At 38.8% G+C, this 17,368-nt stretch overlaps 1 protein-coding gene across 1 annotated transcript in view; it reads right to left on the bottom strand.

Annotated features, from left to right (window-relative positions):
• Positions 1-251: 251 nt before the first annotated feature.
• Fbxw2 (F-box and WD repeat domain containing 2) overlaps positions 252-17,368 on the bottom strand; it is a 28,649-nt gene continuing 11,532 nt past the window's right edge. Inside the window, exons 4-8 of the mRNA XM_047524471.1 lie at positions 15,694-15,888; positions 13,577-13,710; positions 11,255-11,341; positions 10,501-10,670; positions 252-5,169 (exon numbers count right to left, since the gene is read on the bottom strand). Coding sequence (XP_047380427.1) covers positions 4,881-5,169; positions 10,501-10,670; positions 11,255-11,341; positions 13,577-13,710; positions 15,694-15,888 — 875 coding nt within the window. The 3' untranslated portion in view covers positions 252-4,880. The remainder of the gene's footprint in view (positions 5,170-10,500; positions 10,671-11,254; positions 11,342-13,576; positions 13,711-15,693; positions 15,889-17,368) is intronic.

Raw genomic sequence — 17,368 nt, 5'->3', positions numbered from 1 at the left:
AGGAAAAAGCAGAACAGAGCCTCTTTAGGTCACAGGAAGGGCAGCTCCATTTCTAAAAACACATTCTAAATTTTTTTTTGGGGGGGGGAGTGTTGGAGATCAAACTCAGGGCCTCTCTCATGATAGCCAAGTGCTCTACAACTGAGCCACACCCCAAGCCCCCAAAACACTCACCGAGAACTAGTTAGAGGAAGGAGAAAGTCCAAATTGGTTGGAAAAAAAACAAGCAAAAGTCTTAACTACAGAACGTGTGTGTAAGGAAATGCAGCTTTATTACTTTCAAGTACAAACAATAGCTTGGGCTTGGCTAGCCAAATGTTGCCTAATTGAGGGAATCTGCTTTCACGTATAGATATAAATGATTTATAGTTAGCACAATCACTCATGGGTGAAAGAACGATTCTGTGATGCTTGAAAATAACTTCTCATTTTATAAAAACATCTTATTTCACAAATCACTCCACTATTTGCTTAAGTAATCCCTTCTGACCCCCACCCCACACAGTTCATATATAAACTTCACTTATTCCCTCTAGATCACAACATACATCAAAAATTAGTGAGACGTGAGTTGATGAATTTTACCATGGTGCTGTATGTAAGTGGACCATGAGCACTCTCATCAAGAGTACTGTCTCAATTAGTGAAATACATCTGTCTGTTCACTATGTGAGTATAAGGACACCAAAACATTGAGTTTGTCATCTGAATTAATAATTTCCTGGGTTTGAATATGCAAAAACATTTTTTATTTAGGCACACTCATGAACACAAGTAGCTGGAATCCATGGGCCGCAGTAACTGAGTTTACGCTGGTCAGGACTGAAATACTAACAAAGCAACTGAATTGCTCTGGGTCTGGGCAAGACTGGAAACTGAAACAACTTGACAGCAAAACACCATTTTGCACTGGGCATGATCACTTAGCCTGATGGGAGTGGTGCAAGGACCATTCAGAAATACACTGGAGGATTTACTCTGGAAAGATTTCACTTTCTTAGAGCAGGCATGGGAGCCTCTGTTCAGAGACACTGCCAACGATGGCCAGTAGGCATTTTGTCAAGGTTAAAACTGTTCTTTTCATCAGATACTCTGTGACTGCCTAATTCTCAAGAGTCTCCGTTGTCCCAATTATCTTGGCAAAAGCACCAGCATAAACAGGTAGAGAAGCTGTGTCAAGGGGACAGACCTAAAGAGCGTCTCTCCTATCCTTACAACTCTGTGTCCCTAAAGGCAAAGGGATCAGTGTGCCCTACCCAAGACTGCATCCGTGAGTAGCAATCAGATTCTTCTCACTTCGCTACAGAGAAAGGCAAGTGGCTCATACACCAGGGCCCAGGGAAGAGGCACAGATAACTGTAAGAGTGATAGTAAGAAGATTCATCCCCAGGCTCCCACGGACCCAGAACACAATCACAGCTTCAGTGAGTCAGCTGGCTTTGGCTAAAGCAATGCATCAATCCAGGCCCCACTGTCCTTGTCTGCTTCCGTTAAGTCAAAATGCCTAACCTAAACGATACAATTTCTTCATGTCTAAAACAATACTGTTTCCAAAGGTATTTTCTTTTCTCCTTATTTTACAAATGCATACTAGTAATCATTCTGTTAGCAGTACCAGAATGAAAATATAATCTTCAAACTTTATCATTTTCAATTGCCAGAATGGAAGAATTTTCAAACTATGAGAAATGAAGTCCAAACCTCAGATTGTAATAGTAATGCTCCCCTCGTGTTTCACTTTTGAAAACCTATCCAAATATATGTATCTTCCTGTGGAACTTTCTCAATCTCCAGTCCTTCCACTGGAGGGTCTTTCTTATTTCTCTGATAGGTTTAAAGGATCAGGTTAGGGTCATATTTTACAACACTTATGACTTCGAATAATGGAGTCAGAGAAAACTACCTTTCAATGGAATGGGAACAAAGTCTGCTAAAACCTCACACCCACTCAGCGCTACTGTTCTCTCCTGGAGAGTGAAGTTGTTACTGTACCCTTTATGAACCTGAGAGAAGAGACAGAAACCCCTCGCTTCTGCCATGCCAATGTCACCCAAGACATTCAATCCTCATTTAAAAAAAAAAAAAAAAAGGATGGGCTATCAGATCAATAACTTAGAATTTTTCAGAAATGAAAATATTCACAGATGAGGCAAAGGTCATTTCCTTGCCTCTAGGCTAAGAAGCAGAGTCACCATGTACACAAGACAACCCTCAACTCAATCAAAGGAGACTAAGAAAGTACAGCGTAACTTTAGTTATGCTCTGCCTGTTCCTTTCTCTGACCCTGCCTTGCTTTATTTTGTAAAAAGGATGAACTACCTTCTATTTTCTTTTCTTTGAGACAGTCTCACTAAGTTGGCCTTGAACTTGTGATCCTCCTACCTCAGTCTCCCAAGTTGCCAAATTAAAGGTGTCCACCACCATGCCCAGCTTACCATTTACTTTTTATAAAAGCTAGCAATCAATTCATCATCTGTAAAGCAATTAAATAAAATGCTCAAGTGAAATAAAGGCCTGTGTGAGGAAGAATCAAAGCCAGGACTCCAATTACTGTCTTAAGTACTGCTGTCAAAATCCAGCAGCACCAACTTGACAATAACTTCCATACCACTAAAAACTTAAAAGTTTCACATCAGTCATTTTTAATAAAAATTTTTTCACAAATGAAGCTATTGGATGAATTTGAAAATGACGTGGAGGGGAGAGATGGTCTTTAGACCAGTAATCTCAAAAATTATTTATTCAGGCTGGTTGGAAATGAAAAAGTGATTTACCCTTATTGTCCAAAGTCTCCATGGGCTTCTGCAAAAGATTCCAGCTACAATTCTAGTTCCATTTCTAGGACAAAGCAGAGTTCATGCACAGAACTCAAATGTGACATGGATTAAACTGGATATTAAGGAAGATATTATTCTTTAGCCTTATCCCCCTGGAGTTTCAACATGGTTATTGACAATAAACCAGTCCTCGAAATCAACCACAAGTCTCTACTAACTACACAGCATTCTGAAGTCCACCATCTTGCTCTATGCTAATGCAGATTTGGGGAGAACTGGGTTCCCAATCTATAGAGTTTGCATTCTCACTTCTGCCAGCAACCCTTTTCCCCCAGCTGACAAAAGATATGCTCTATGTGGGAGGAAGCAAGGAATAAGTCATATTGCTAGGCAGAGGCTTTAATTGAGGTTCCAATTCTTACGTTCATGTTCAAACTACATCCTGGCAGGTCTGGGAAAGAAATATGCCACCTCCTCACTCCCCTAGTAACACAGGGGAACAGCATTTACTGATGCTCCCTCTACTTTCTTCCTAATATTTGTGACAATTATGTTACAACATTTCCTCTGCCACAAAATTACCTAACTTCAGAGTGAGAGAGCAGAGGACACAAACTGGCACCACATAGACATGTTTTGTTTGGAATACCTTATTTTAAATTATCTTCAATCAGTTGTCAATATTTTTAAAATCAGAGGATTTCTAGATGTTCAGTCTTGTCCCCCTGCCACAACCCCACCAAAATACAACAACAAAAAACCCCCAATCTGTCAACACTGGGCTTATTTCAGTTAATGGCAAAACAGTAAGAGCTGAATAGGTGCCCTGAGATGTACTCTCCAGGGTTCCGCACAATGCTCCACAGTACATTCTATTCACTTATGTGTACCTAGTGACTCCCTTAGGCATTTTGGTTTTTAAATACTAACTCAGGACAATTCCTTGGTGGGGAGGGAGTTAATCTGCCTGAGGCCACAGGTCAAGTTTGAAGCAAAGGAAGATGACAAGTCAGATTCAGACATCTTTCCTTCTCAATTAGCAGACTGCCTCCCTACAGAACTCAGACTCCTGTCATCCTCAACTACATGAATTACTTAGTTTTCTAAGTGGAAACTCATATTTTCTACGTTCACTCTTTACTCATCCTTTTCATATGATCAAGTTCCTTAATAACTCATCTCCCACCTGACAGGAACAATGAATCAGGGATCAGACGAAACTGCAGTATCAACTTCTGCACACTTCAGTAGATGCTGGACTGGAAGAAATCTTAGGTGAACACCTGGGTGCACAGACAATGAATCTGGGGACCACAAAAGTGAAGTGCCTGACATTGCAAAGCTCCTATGTAACACCCAGTCTTCTTACAGTTCAGTGACTCCATGGCACCTGTGCTATCATCAAGGCAGGTGGAAGGGACCAGTGTTTCCCACATGGAAATACAAACTACAGAGATCCTCACATGTTAACCATGGCCAACACTGACTCTGCCAAGAACCAGGGCTTAGAATGAGTTGTGAACAATTTATAGAATTAGATTTGCACTGGAAGACAGAAGTTCTGTGGAACTTGTATTTGGTGGAAAGTTTGTGAGTGTCACAGGACTCAATGGTCTTTTTAACACTACCTCTTACAAAAGCTAAGCCCCATGTAAGAGAAGTTGCTATAACAACATCATAGCACCTTTGCTTCAACTTCAAAAGAAAAAAAGGCTATGGTAAGAAGCTTTAATAACAGACTGAATGTGATTTTTATAGGCAACCAATTAGCAGATTAATGAACCATTTCACTTTCTTTACTTAAAACCAATATTCCACTCAAGTAAGATGAACCAAAAAAGCATCCTCTTATCCTGACCAGCATAACTAAGTACAAATGAAGTCAATGGTGTACCCCATTAGCATGCTGCGCCATATGTCAATAAAACAAACCCTCCCCCACCCTAAGCCCTGGCCCCTGGCAAACATAGATAAATGATTGTGCACTGCGTGATGATACCATTAGGTGAGAACTTTGGTTCATGCAGTGGGCTGCCACAGAGGTTGCACTCAAAACTTGCAGCCCCGGCACCCAAAGTCAGTCAGTGGTGGTGGTTTGTGGTGTCAGCCGTGCTCCTTCCACAACACCAGGTGAATACTGTGGTCAGGCATGCTGGTGGCAAAGACCAAGCCTGTGTCATTGTGCCCATCCAGTCCATTCAGCCAGGACGCTTCGCCTGCCAGGAAGCTTGAACCTCTCTTTGATTTCCTGTACTCTGGCAAAGGCCAACGGCTAATCAGGCTCTCTGTCCGCAAGTCCATGATGTACAAGAAGCGGTTGTCAAACAGCAGGGCAAAGACATCTCCAAAGCCAAGCAAGGCCAAGTTTGCTATCTCAGGAGTCTTGATGACCCTACAAGGATGAGAGTTAGGGATCATGAAGTAGAAGGTAACTTTGCTTCTGTTTATGTCACTGTAATCTTTTTTGTACATTTAAAACCAGCATAAAATTCAAGTAAATGTAGAGTTAAATGGAAGTTTTTGATAAAAAGGAAAATATGAAGCCAGACACAGTGGTGCACCCTTGTAATCCCAATGACTCAGGAGGCAGCAGGAGGACTGCAAGTTCAAGGCCAAGCTCAGCAATCCCTAAGCCCCTATCGTAAAACACAAAGAGGGCTGGGAATGTAGCTCAGTGATAAAGCGACCCTGGGTGCTTTCAGTCTAATTGGCAAGTAAGAGGGAGGTAGTACCTGATGAAACTTTATAAAAGCACAAAACATCCATCCAAGTTAGAAAAGATCTTACAGATGATCTAAGTTAAAATCTAAATTTTTAAAATATAACAACTAAAGCCCAGGCAAGGTACACCCTTTAGCTAAGGATTCACAACTTGACAATTACCACTTAGAACTAGAATGCCAAGAGTCATTCCTAGCACTAGGTAAAAAGTCTTATTCATAAAATCCTAAATAATAGGATCCTGCAGTCCAGAACAAACCTAAAGGCAAGTGACTACAGTTCTACTCTGCTCACCAGCCGGCAAACACATGGTTTTCTCTCCAAAATTAAAGGCTGAAAATTCATAAGAAGTTGTTAGAGACTGGGCAATCTGGGAGGGAGCTCCAATTTTTGCAGATTGGCAGTTTTTAGACTATTAAAGGCACAAATTGGGAGAGACCTAACTAGGCAGCAACACAAATGAAAAAAATTTTTTTCCTGCAATCTGCACCCTTAGTAAAGCAAAAAGTTGATAAGAAAAGTTGTTTTCTTTGGAGACACTAGAAAAAGTTATAAGATATGAGGTATGTAACTACTGCTCTACAATATGGTTGGGCTCCTGGGGGAGGGAAGTTCAGCTTATGTGTTAATAAGGACACTACCAACCATTGTATGTCCAAGAGTCCAGTCAGCACTGGGAGGGCCTGGTAGTCAGAACAAGTAAGGAACACCTGAAGGACATTAGCTGAGAGTGGGAGAAAAAGAATGGCAGGGAAGGTATACATCATTACCTCTAAACAGCAGAGGATGTGTGTAAGACAAAGGCCAAACATCACAAGGTCTAGAAGACAGAACTAGGATCAAAGGGAAAGAGTTACAAAAAAGCAGGTTTCAGTTTGATATTAGGAAGGGAGGAGACTTGATGTTTTATCTAGCATTTACCAAGTGCCAGATGCAATTAACATGTTATCACAATCCTCACAATGAGGTGAGGTAAAGGTTCATCTCCATTTTACTAGTGAATAAACTGAGGCGAAGAGTAAAATGTCTTGCCATGCTCACATAGCTAATATGATGCAGACCTAGCATTTCAGCCCAGATCTGTCTGACTCTAGAACCTACCCTCTTTTCTGCTCTATAATCTGCTCTTTTCTATGAGGAGAGCAGTGAGCATCTCCAGTCAATGTATACAACTCCTAAATGAATGGATAACAGCACAAATGAATGGATTTCAACTGAACAGATGTGGTCTTAGTGTCAGACATGCTAAGTAATGACTGGGTCCCTGAGAAAAGACAAGTAAATGGTGTTTGTCCCTTGGAAGGGGGAAGGCAAAGCATACATAACTGTCAGAGACTATAAGAGCATGCTCAGCACAGACACTACACTGGATACAGTGGGAACATCAAGGAATGAGCATATCATTCTACCTTTTATCAGATGGCCTTGGAAGAAGAGCATTCTTTCTTTCCTGAAGAAGTGGAAGGGCATTCCACATAGAAGACATTATTAAAGGACTCTAAATTTTACAAGTTCTCTACCACAAGACGTGTTTTTCTTACAAACTGATAATCTTTGATTTAAAAAAATTCTGCGATACTAACAATATCTATAGGGACAACACTTCTACAAAACTAAGAAAACTTTAAGAAGTGCTGGTCCTGTGCTTAAAACACAGATCAGAAAGTAAGTTCACCTTAAATAGAAGAAACTCCTACTAAAAAAGAACCATTTAGATGCTTATATTCAAGAACAGCATTCATCCAAACTCAATCACTGAACACTCCCTGTTGTGCAAGTCTGGGATTAATCTCAAGAAAAGGGGAAATAGAGCTTCCAATCAATGTCCCTCAGATGAAATATAATCAGTTACTCATTCGTCAATCTCTACGTGGTGATACATGTTCATTCACCCAACAAATATTTATTGAGAATCTAAAATGTGCTAGCTACTATTGGAAGTAGGATTAAGTAGTTAAAAAAAAAAGGTATAGTTCCTTATACACAGTCTGTGTAAAACTGAATTTATTAGCCAAACCTGTTTCTCCAATTCCTCACTTGCTCATTCACCAACTGCTCAAGCTAGGAAACATGGCAACTATCTAACTTTCCTCCTTACTCAAATCAGAAATTCAACCACCAATCTCTATTGATTTTATCTTCTGAATTTTTCTCTAATGTATTCATTACTATCTCTGTTAACCACAGTTATGGTCCAAGAAACCATCTTAGTCTGTACTATTGCCAATAGCTTTCTACTGATGTCTCCCCAAGAAAAAATCACTTAACCCCTTTCAATAAGTTTTCTTCACACTAAAATCTGATTTTGTTACCACTTTGTTTAAACTTTTAAACTCTTTGATGGCTCTCTACCATCCTCCTATATCCGCAGTCACAATGATGAATTCCTCAAACAGACCAGTCTTTCAGTCTGCAACACTCCTCACAACAGACCCAATAGGTACTTATCCTTAGGGCTCAGTTTCAAATACCTCTTCTTCAAAGGAATGACCCTGTATTATGTTCTCTCTATTCCAATCATTTAAAAATTGTATTTGGTCTTCTGTGCATGCTCACTGGTGCTGGAGTTTGTGAGCATAGGGCCTCATGCAAGATAAGATAGACAAGCCTTCTACCACTGAGCTACCCCCAGCTCCTATAATTAGCTATTGAATATTAGCGTTCCCTCCTGAATTTAGTAAGTATTTCTGTTGCTTCCCAGTGCACATCAAAATATGTGACACAAAGGCAGGTGCTCAATAAATACCTGCTAATGAATAAAACAGTGGTACAATGAACATAAATACAAATTGCTATAAGAGAGATACAAAGAAAGCTGGAGAAAACAGCTAGAAAGTCTGGTAAGTTCTACATCATCGGTGTAAAGAATGGTATAACTAGAAACACTGGAATCTGGGTAGTGCTGGTGATAGGGTTTAACAAGGATATAAAGACAAGCTGATTCCAAACAAATATGTTGCAGAAATAGAACACAGGTCTTGACAGGCTTAGGCCCTTTAACTCCTGTGTCACATTAGACCTATAAACAGACATCCCTGCTGGCAGTCTGAGCCTTTGAACCTAAGTAACCACGCATGCTGTACTGAGATAACCTAGCTCAAGAGATTACATCACATCTCACACTTATTGAGTAACATGCTGTCATGTGTGCTTTGCTTCTTTCCTATTAGCTTCAAAGCTTAAGTAGTCCAATCAGATCTTAGCAACTGAGGCAACAGGATTTGTACTAGTGTTTCAAAAGAGGTTAGTTTATTTGCGTTTAGAAGAGAAAAAGCAGATATAAAGTAGCCTCTTTTTAAAGAAAACTGTGAACCATGTGCTTCCTATCAGCAAATAATCTTGCATGTTCTTTAATTAAAGTTAGTGCATCCAAACACTAAAAACCAGCAGAACTTTCATCTGGGACACCAGGCTGAATAGGAAGTATACATGAGAAAGGTAGACGCGAGATCAAACTGAAGCTTTTAAAGACTCTAAGCATTGAAATGTTTATGATACTTCTATTACACCTTCCTTTTGCATTCTCCTCTCAAAATTTTAATTCAAAATAAAAGTAATATTAAACTGTAAAAGATGTGATTTTTCCCATGGTGAATACTTGAACTCTTTTCTTTGCAAAATATCAAATTCTTTCACAAATTTCTTTTCTCACTTTTTGGCACTCTTGGCTTCCTGGTGTTATGTTTATGCCTACCAGATAATCCAGTCAAGGATGGATGAGTGTTGGATTAGAGTAAAATGTGGAATGCAAGGCAGGGCCCCTATCACATCTCAGTTTGTTTCCCCCGTCTATAAAATGAAGAGCTTACAACTAACATTGTTTGGAGATGTTTCACTCTTTTTCTCAAAGCATAAGCATCAATTACTTCTAGAAATTATTCTGAAAGCTCTGAAATCTAACTGGTCAGAAAAGTTGGTCTGACTCAGGTGACACAAATGACAATTTAACTTGTGACCAGAGAGATTGGGGCCCACCAAAGTCCTGTTGGCTAGTATGAACAGATCCCATTCAAGATGATCTCAAATAGTTATGTATAAAAACAATGAAGAGAATTCTCAATTTTCTCTTACTCCCCCAAGCTGGCAATTCCTGAACCATGCTGTGGAACACTATTTCTATGAATTATTAATAGATGTGTGCACCACAAGTGTAAAGTATAGGGAGTTAAAACAAATTCAGACAGGTTTCTTATTGTAGAGTTTCTCACAGTTGCTAGGAACATCTGTTAGGTCCTGTACTAGATCCTCACCACAGGCATTTCATTTAACATTCACTTTACAGATGAGGAAATTGAAGCACAGAGGAGTCAAGACATTTACATAAAATCATGCAGCCCAAGAGAGATGGCACCTATTCTTAAACCAAAGTCTCAACACTAATGTAAATTCTCTCACTTATTATATGGCACTGGCTTCCATCAGTCCTATATGCTAATAGATATTTCCAACGTCCAAGAGGGGTCTATAATGTGCAATAAGTCACAAAATTATTTGTCCATGGACCTTTTACTTATTTCTTTGAAGGGAAACCATGCAAGTTACACTTCCTCTAGCGAGCTATCTTTCTACTAATCGATAGAAGGTCACTTGATGCCTAAAGCCACTGAGGTTGACCAGGCTCACATAATAATTCCAACTTACTATGCAGAACTTAATTGTTAGAACTAAAGAAGATCTGAAAGCTCTTCTCATCCAAGTCCCTCATTTTCCAAAACAGTATGTTAATTCTAAAAGGAGAAGTGGTTCATGACTCAGAGTAAGGGAAGGCACAGAACCCAGATCCTTAGGTTTCAGCATATAACCCTTTCTTGGTCACTTACTGTCTAAATCATTTTGCCTATGTGAGATATTCAATACATATAATCCTGTTTGTAACTGATACAGTACATGTTTCATAAAAGCAAGCTACTGATTGGTATATTCAAAAATCTAGTCTTGTCTTTACTACTGAACTTTTCAAAAGACTTTCAAAGGTAAAGCATAAGGTCCAAGGAAACATTACCTGAGAATATCATAACTGGCAAAGTCCCACTGGTAGAGACCGAGGGCTGAACTACAGACAATGTATTTGCCATCAAAATGAAGTCTTGGCTGCAGGCAGATACTTCTATCCTCAGAGACAGACAATGTCTTTAAGCACTTGCAGTTGATTTCTCTTCCAATTGGCCAAATCTATAGAAAAAACAAAGTTAGGAAAGATGACAGAGAACATCACCACAGAAAAGCTTGTCTTTAAAATATCTTGCATATGCTAAAGTCAGATACAAAGTGAAATATACTGCAAAGACTCAGGTTTTACAGAAAAAAGTCACATATTAAAATCCTTATTCTTTTGCATGATTCTAGATAAAATATTTAACCTCTTTGAATCTCTGCTTCTACAAGGAAAATGCCTACCACACAGATGATTAAAAAGATGCAACGAGAATGTTTTGTAAAGAGTGTTTTGTAAATTCCTCACAAATCATTATAACACATGAAGTTTAGATCCAAAGCAGGAGGTATAGGTCTTAAGAGGATGAATGACTGGAAAACAATTTTTTGTGTATTTCTTTTTCATCAGCAAATTTAAGAGTTAGAAACTGCATACCATGGAGCTATCAAACATCTCTCTCCCAATGGGCTTAAGAGAACTTAGACTAAGACATTCTTGGTCTTCCCCTTGAAACATTCTCCCTTTGCCATACACTTTAATTTTTTTCTATTTGTCAGTTTTTCTTTGATAAGACAAATTAACAACAGAAAAAAAAACTCACCTTGATCTCATATTTGTCTGCACTTAAAAGGATGTAGTCTCCAGGACTATGCAAGAGAGACTTGACTTTGCACTTCTGCAAAACCACCTACAAATATCAACATCTATGTTACAGAAAGATCCTTTTAATGCTGCTCCAAAACTTATCTTATTTCACTTTTAAAATAGAAAATGAACTTGAAACGATATACTATGCTACAATAGCTAAGCTATAACTCTATTACCAAGTTAACCTAAGATTTTTGCTACAACTAGATTTTGTTATTAGCAGTATCTAAAAGTGTCCATGTTGGCAGCATTTAATTATGAAAGAAGATATTAGAATTAATTTTAAAAATTATAAAATGTGGCATAATATAAAACATAAGCAACAGAAATGGTACGTACATGTAGAAGTAAATGATCTGTTTTCATAAGCATGTACATTATAAAGAAAAAAAAAAAGCACTGGACTTGGGACCAGAATCTGCCATATACTAAACTCTGCAACCCTGGGCAAGACCATCTAACCCTTTTCTTTCTTTCAATGCTAGGGTTGCATGCAAGCAAAGCAAGCACTCTACCACTGAGCTACATCCTCAGTCCTATCTAACCTCTTACCTTCCCCACCTTTAAAACAGAAAGCAAGGCACCTATTATCTTACTTCACTTAATTGCAATGAACATAAAATAAAACCATTTAAGTAATATTAGTATTGTAATAAAAACTAACATGCCATTAACACTTGAAATAATCCGTAAACACTACATTCCAGGTAATTCTTTAAAATAAATCAGCATGAGGTGAAACAGGAGGCAAGATTCACTCATTCAGAAATCTGGGTTAGAGATTCAACTGAAACTGACGGATCTGCTATTAAGTATTAGGTACCTTGTTGGGTATGCTCCCAACATCTCATTTAAGTCAGTCACAGAAACTTAGCAGATGATAAAACTCAGTTCCTAAAGGTGAGAGTAACTTGTTTGAGACATCATAGGCATATTTTGGCTCAAGTCTATTGTTTTCTCTAACATCAAGTTGCCTTATATAATGTCTCTGTTTAAAAATGAAATTTGCTCAAAACATAATATTGATCTTCTCACAAACTACTCTTCCTTTAGCTCCACCTATTTCAGAAAAAGACAAACACCTACTCAATCTAAAATCTATCACTCATCTGATTCTTGATCCCCCACAACGAATCAGTAAGTTTAGATGGCTTTACCTTAAAAACATGTCCTTCATGTGTACCCCTTTTCCTTCATTATCACTCAAGTCCAAGTTGTGAACATTTCTTGCTTAGACTAAGCCTAACTGGTTGCCCTGTATCTGTTTATATTTCTTAAAACATAAATCAGACCCTGAATCAGAGCTTCCAATTCCTTCCTACTACACTTCTGGCATCTACCATCTTTACTCTGGCCTAGTAAGTCATACATGATGACCACCTCCACCTGTCTCCCCAAGTACAGAACAGCTATACTGGCCTTCTTCCAGGTCATCAAATGTTCCAGACTCTTTCTCATTCCTATACCTGAACCACTCTTTTTGCTATTCTTCCCACAGCTACTACCTATTCATTCTGCATGGTGTGCTTCTTCTCCAAAGGCTTTCCCTAAATTACTTAAATAAGATACCTTCCAGGATTTTCTTATAAAACACTGTACTCCTCTTTAACAGAATTTGTAACTATAAAACATCTATTTGTGAAAATACTGTTTAATAAGTATTCCTCCTACTAAACCAACATGCATAAGGATAAGGTCTAGGACTATTCTGCTCATTCCTGTATCCTCAGCGCCTCAGAAAATGGTATGAGAAGCTCAAGAGAAGTGCTCATGCATGGCATATCCATTAATAATATACTGTATTTGACCCTAGCAAAAATCTTGTTCTGAAAACTAGGAAACGCAACATTTTGTTGAAATCTTCTACACTTTTCTTTGCCCCACTTTTGATGTGTTTTCTTTTTGCAGTGCTGGAGATTAAATCCAGGGCCTTGTACATGCTAGACATGCAGTCCACCACTGAGCTACATTGACAGTCCTTTGCCCCATTTTAAAACTGGAAGGAAAAAAAAGTGATGACTGCTCATCTGATTAGAAGAGAAACACGAAAAATATAAAGAAAAGCGAAATATGAGCATCTGAAAGGGGAAAAAAGTGCCCCAATCCTACCAGAAATAATCACCTTCAAAATTCTGGTACTACTGTACACTATCATGCTTTGTGACTGCATTTATTCCACTTTTGACTCATCTACCACTTATAAGGCAATGTCTACCATCCTCCATTGCCCACCCATGAAAAGCCTGTTATCAAGATTTCTTCTCGGTCTTCATACCTTGGTGACCCATTCCGTGTGCCCGGTGAGTGTGTTCAGGCATGTCCCAGCAGATAAAGCCCATACTTTCACAGTGAAGTCTGCAGAGCCACTCACCAAGATATCCAGTTCATCATTGTAGTCCACACTAAACACTAGTACATATAAATACATAAAGTTAAAACATGCCTCTCTGTCAATGGTTCTTTTATAATAAGTGGTCAGTCATCTTTATTCTCCCTAGCTGCCCAACTATATAATTTCCTAACCTGATCTACTATAAGAATGGTGCTACTCAATCAGCAATTTTATGATTAAAAAAAAAAAAAATCTATTTCAAAATTCTTAAGATAGCTTATTATTCTAAGGTTGGAAAGTCCTGGGAACAATGTAATCTCTAATATCTGTGCCACCTTCAGCATGAAGCAAAACCAGTAAGGGAGATAATAGCATTCCTTCTTAGGATTATCTGAAGAGTAAAACAAAATGTAAAGAGAAAAATACAAGGATCTTAAAGGTCAGTCTAAGCCATTCACTTAAAACAATGTCTGAATTTCTTCACAGTTGTATACCTAGTACCTAAATCATTTCAGGCAGCACAGGAAGTACTATTTGTTTTTAAATGCCTGCCAAGCTCTAAAGGACAGTGGAGACCCAAAGATGAAGACATTGTCCCTTCTTTAAGGAACTCTAAGTGGGGAGAAGAGGAGGAAGTCCAGAAAAAAATAAAAGTTTACCTCTTGCTAGGGAAACACCAAGGAGAATGACTAACTCTGCCCAGGGCTATCAGGGAGGACTTCAGGGAAGAGGCGATATTGGAGATGGGCCCTGAAGGATGAGTAGAGTTTATCAAGAAAAGAAAAAGAAAATTGCAAGTAGAGGGAACAGCAAAGGCACGGGGTTAAGAAAAGCCACAGCAATGTCCAGGAAACAGCAAGTAGAACATTTTCTAGAGCAGGGCTCTCAAAGCTGATCAGGAATAAAATGACCTGTAAGTCACTGTATATCTTGACATTGTGGAATGTTACACTCAGTTTAAAATCTAAGTTCTATACTAAATCATAAACAACAAATAATTTCTGAAACAGGTAAGTGGTAGTAGATAGCAAAGACTGAAGAAAAACATACAGGAGGACAAACAAAATGTTAAAAAAAAAATGGTTTTAGCAGCAAAACAGCTAGGTTTAGTTTGAAGAATACTGAGCACCAGATACAGTGCAAGGAATCCAGGACATAAGGGTGAAAAAGACAGGCAAGATCTCTGTCTTCTGGAGTTTATAATCTGGTGGGGAAGTACGGTTATGTGTACTTGCATGATGAGTGTTACGACAGTAATACAGGTTACGGGGAACCTATAGCAGAGGGGTCCAACCTGCTCAGGGAAGTCCTAGAAGGTTACTCATAAATGTGAGGCTTAGGAGCATAGATTGTAACCCCAGAGGCGAAAGCAGTACATATATGGAGGAAAGGAAGAGGGAAGCTGCTGCACAAGAGGCCAGGAAATAGCTCAATATTTCTACACAAAGCTCCAAAACAAAATACAACATAGGGAGCTCAAGTCTTAGGCTATATTCCAAAGACCAATTTTCTGCAAAATAGATCTGATGCGCCTTTATTAAGAAACATTCAGGGATATATTCCTTTCATTCTATCTTTAGGTGGTTGCTTGCATCAACTGGTGGTCAAACAAGCTCCAATTAGATGTAACCTCTAAAGATCACACTATCTGAACCACCATCTCTCCAAAGGATTTTCAGTCTTAAATCTACAAATAAAGTGGTCTGAATTCCCAAGTGTAGGATTCACTCAGTTTGGAAGTACAGACACTCATAAAACAAAAGTGACTGCATGACAGGGTAAAAATGAAACAGGAGAGGGACAACTCTCTCCAAGTACCCTCCCAGCACAAGGGTACATGGAAGAATTTTTAAATGAGCCAAGGAAAAACAAAACTGCTGAAAACATCCCAAATAGGAATAACTGAGATAAAAGGAAATAACTCAAGTGATTGAGAAGAGTGAAAAATAGCAGGTTAAATTTAAAAAAAAAATTTTTTTTTTTTTTTTTTTTAACATACTTGGCTCCTGGTTTCAAAGAATGATGCTAAATTATAAAAATCCTTGAAAAAGGCAACCCACCCGCCCCCGTGTGCCCCCGGAAGTGCTGGGTCCTGGCTCCGGAACTCCATTCCCAGCAGGCCACAGTGTTGTCAAAGGAGCCTGTCACAAGCTTCTGTTCATCAAACTTCACCGCTGCACAAGTGTGGGTCTGGATGCCATAAACGCACTGCCCTGTGCTCACATCCCACAGCTTTGCAGACAAGTCATCTGACCCTTCAAGAGAAAAGTAGGGAGGTTAATACAAAAACAAACACCCTGCAAGGACAATTAATCCCAAAACCATGGTATTCTCAAAGCAAACGTTCAATGATCACCTTCTCTAGCACTCCTACTTTTAAGGTTGAGAAAACCAAAGCATAGAGAGGGCAACATGACTTGCTCGGTCACCAAAATGCTATCAAGCACACTATGACAAAATCCAAGCCTTTTGGTGTCCCTTCCCTTAACTTTCCAGGCTATAGAACAGGACTAAAGTATCTCTTGGTGCTTCCACTTAAAAAAATTCATAATATATTACAAGCTCTAATTTGAGTCTGAAATGGGTGGGTATTCCTTATTGCTGCATGTTACACCTGCATGCTTGTCCACTACACAACAGTCCTGAACAAATAAGGAATGTTGAATAGCAGAGCTGTCTGCTAGAAGGTAGTCCACTCAAAGACAAGTCAAAGATAAGCCTTAGATCATGGGCTAAGTTCTGCAAAAGCTAACTGCTAATTTTTTGAGCCATCTTGAAATATGTAAAGGAACATTAAAACAAAACAAAAATGAACAAATTACCCCCAGACATTCACAGCAACTCTACAAGAAGTTTATAGAATCAACTTAAAATTCTGTAGAAAAAATTAGGTTTTTCTTCTGACTCTGGTGAAAATGTTATACTAATCATGATGACAATTCAACATTGTTTTCTTATAAGTTTAAAATTCTAATGATTGACTCATATCTCATAATTTATTTTTAATTTAAAGACTTAATAAAGAGACCTTCTAAGAGGATAGTATAGGCACTATGATCAGGACACCACATTCTAGGAAAGCACCATATAAACAGTTTTCAAAGAGCTGAGGCATGGTGGCGCACACCTGTAATCCCAGAGACTTGGAAGACTGAGGCAGGAGAACTCCAAGTTCAAAGCCAGCCTCAGCAACTTAGCAAGACCCTGTCTCAAAATAAAAAATAAGGGTTGGGGATGTGACTTAGGGGTTAAGCATCCCTGGGTTTAATCCCTGGTTTTAAAAAAAAGCTGAAATAACTAAATAAAGACACAACTCCACCTTTAGTTAAAAGCCATTATTTCAAACAATGGAAAAGTAACCATCACTCAGAAAAGAGTAAGATCATGACCTCAACTTTGGCAAACTCTATAAAGTATAATAAAATGAAGACCATTATTTGTTGCCACTTTGCTGTTTAGGACTCAGTTTCTCTTCCCATAAAATGTAGGGCTGGACTTCGTTGCTGGTTCTCAATGGGTATCTGAAACAGTAGAACCATCAGGGAGCTTTAATGAAACAGACAAGCAGGAGTCTGGGGCATACCTCAGTGCTAGAGCACTTGCCTAGCAAGTGCAAGGCCCTGGGTTCAATCCCCAGCACAGGATAAAACGAACAAACACATAAACACACACACACAAGCAGGACCCTATCTTCAGAGATTTCTATCCAACAGAAAAACATAAACTGTATAAAAA

This window comes from Sciurus carolinensis, chromosome 14 (assembly GCF_902686445.1).
Source record: "Sciurus carolinensis chromosome 14, mSciCar1.2, whole genome shotgun sequence".
NCBI classification, from domain to species: Eukaryota; Metazoa; Chordata; class Mammalia; order Rodentia; family Sciuridae; genus Sciurus; species Sciurus carolinensis.
The sequence above is the reverse complement of the archived record's forward strand: the minus strand, read 5'-3'. Positions and strand labels throughout refer to the sequence as shown.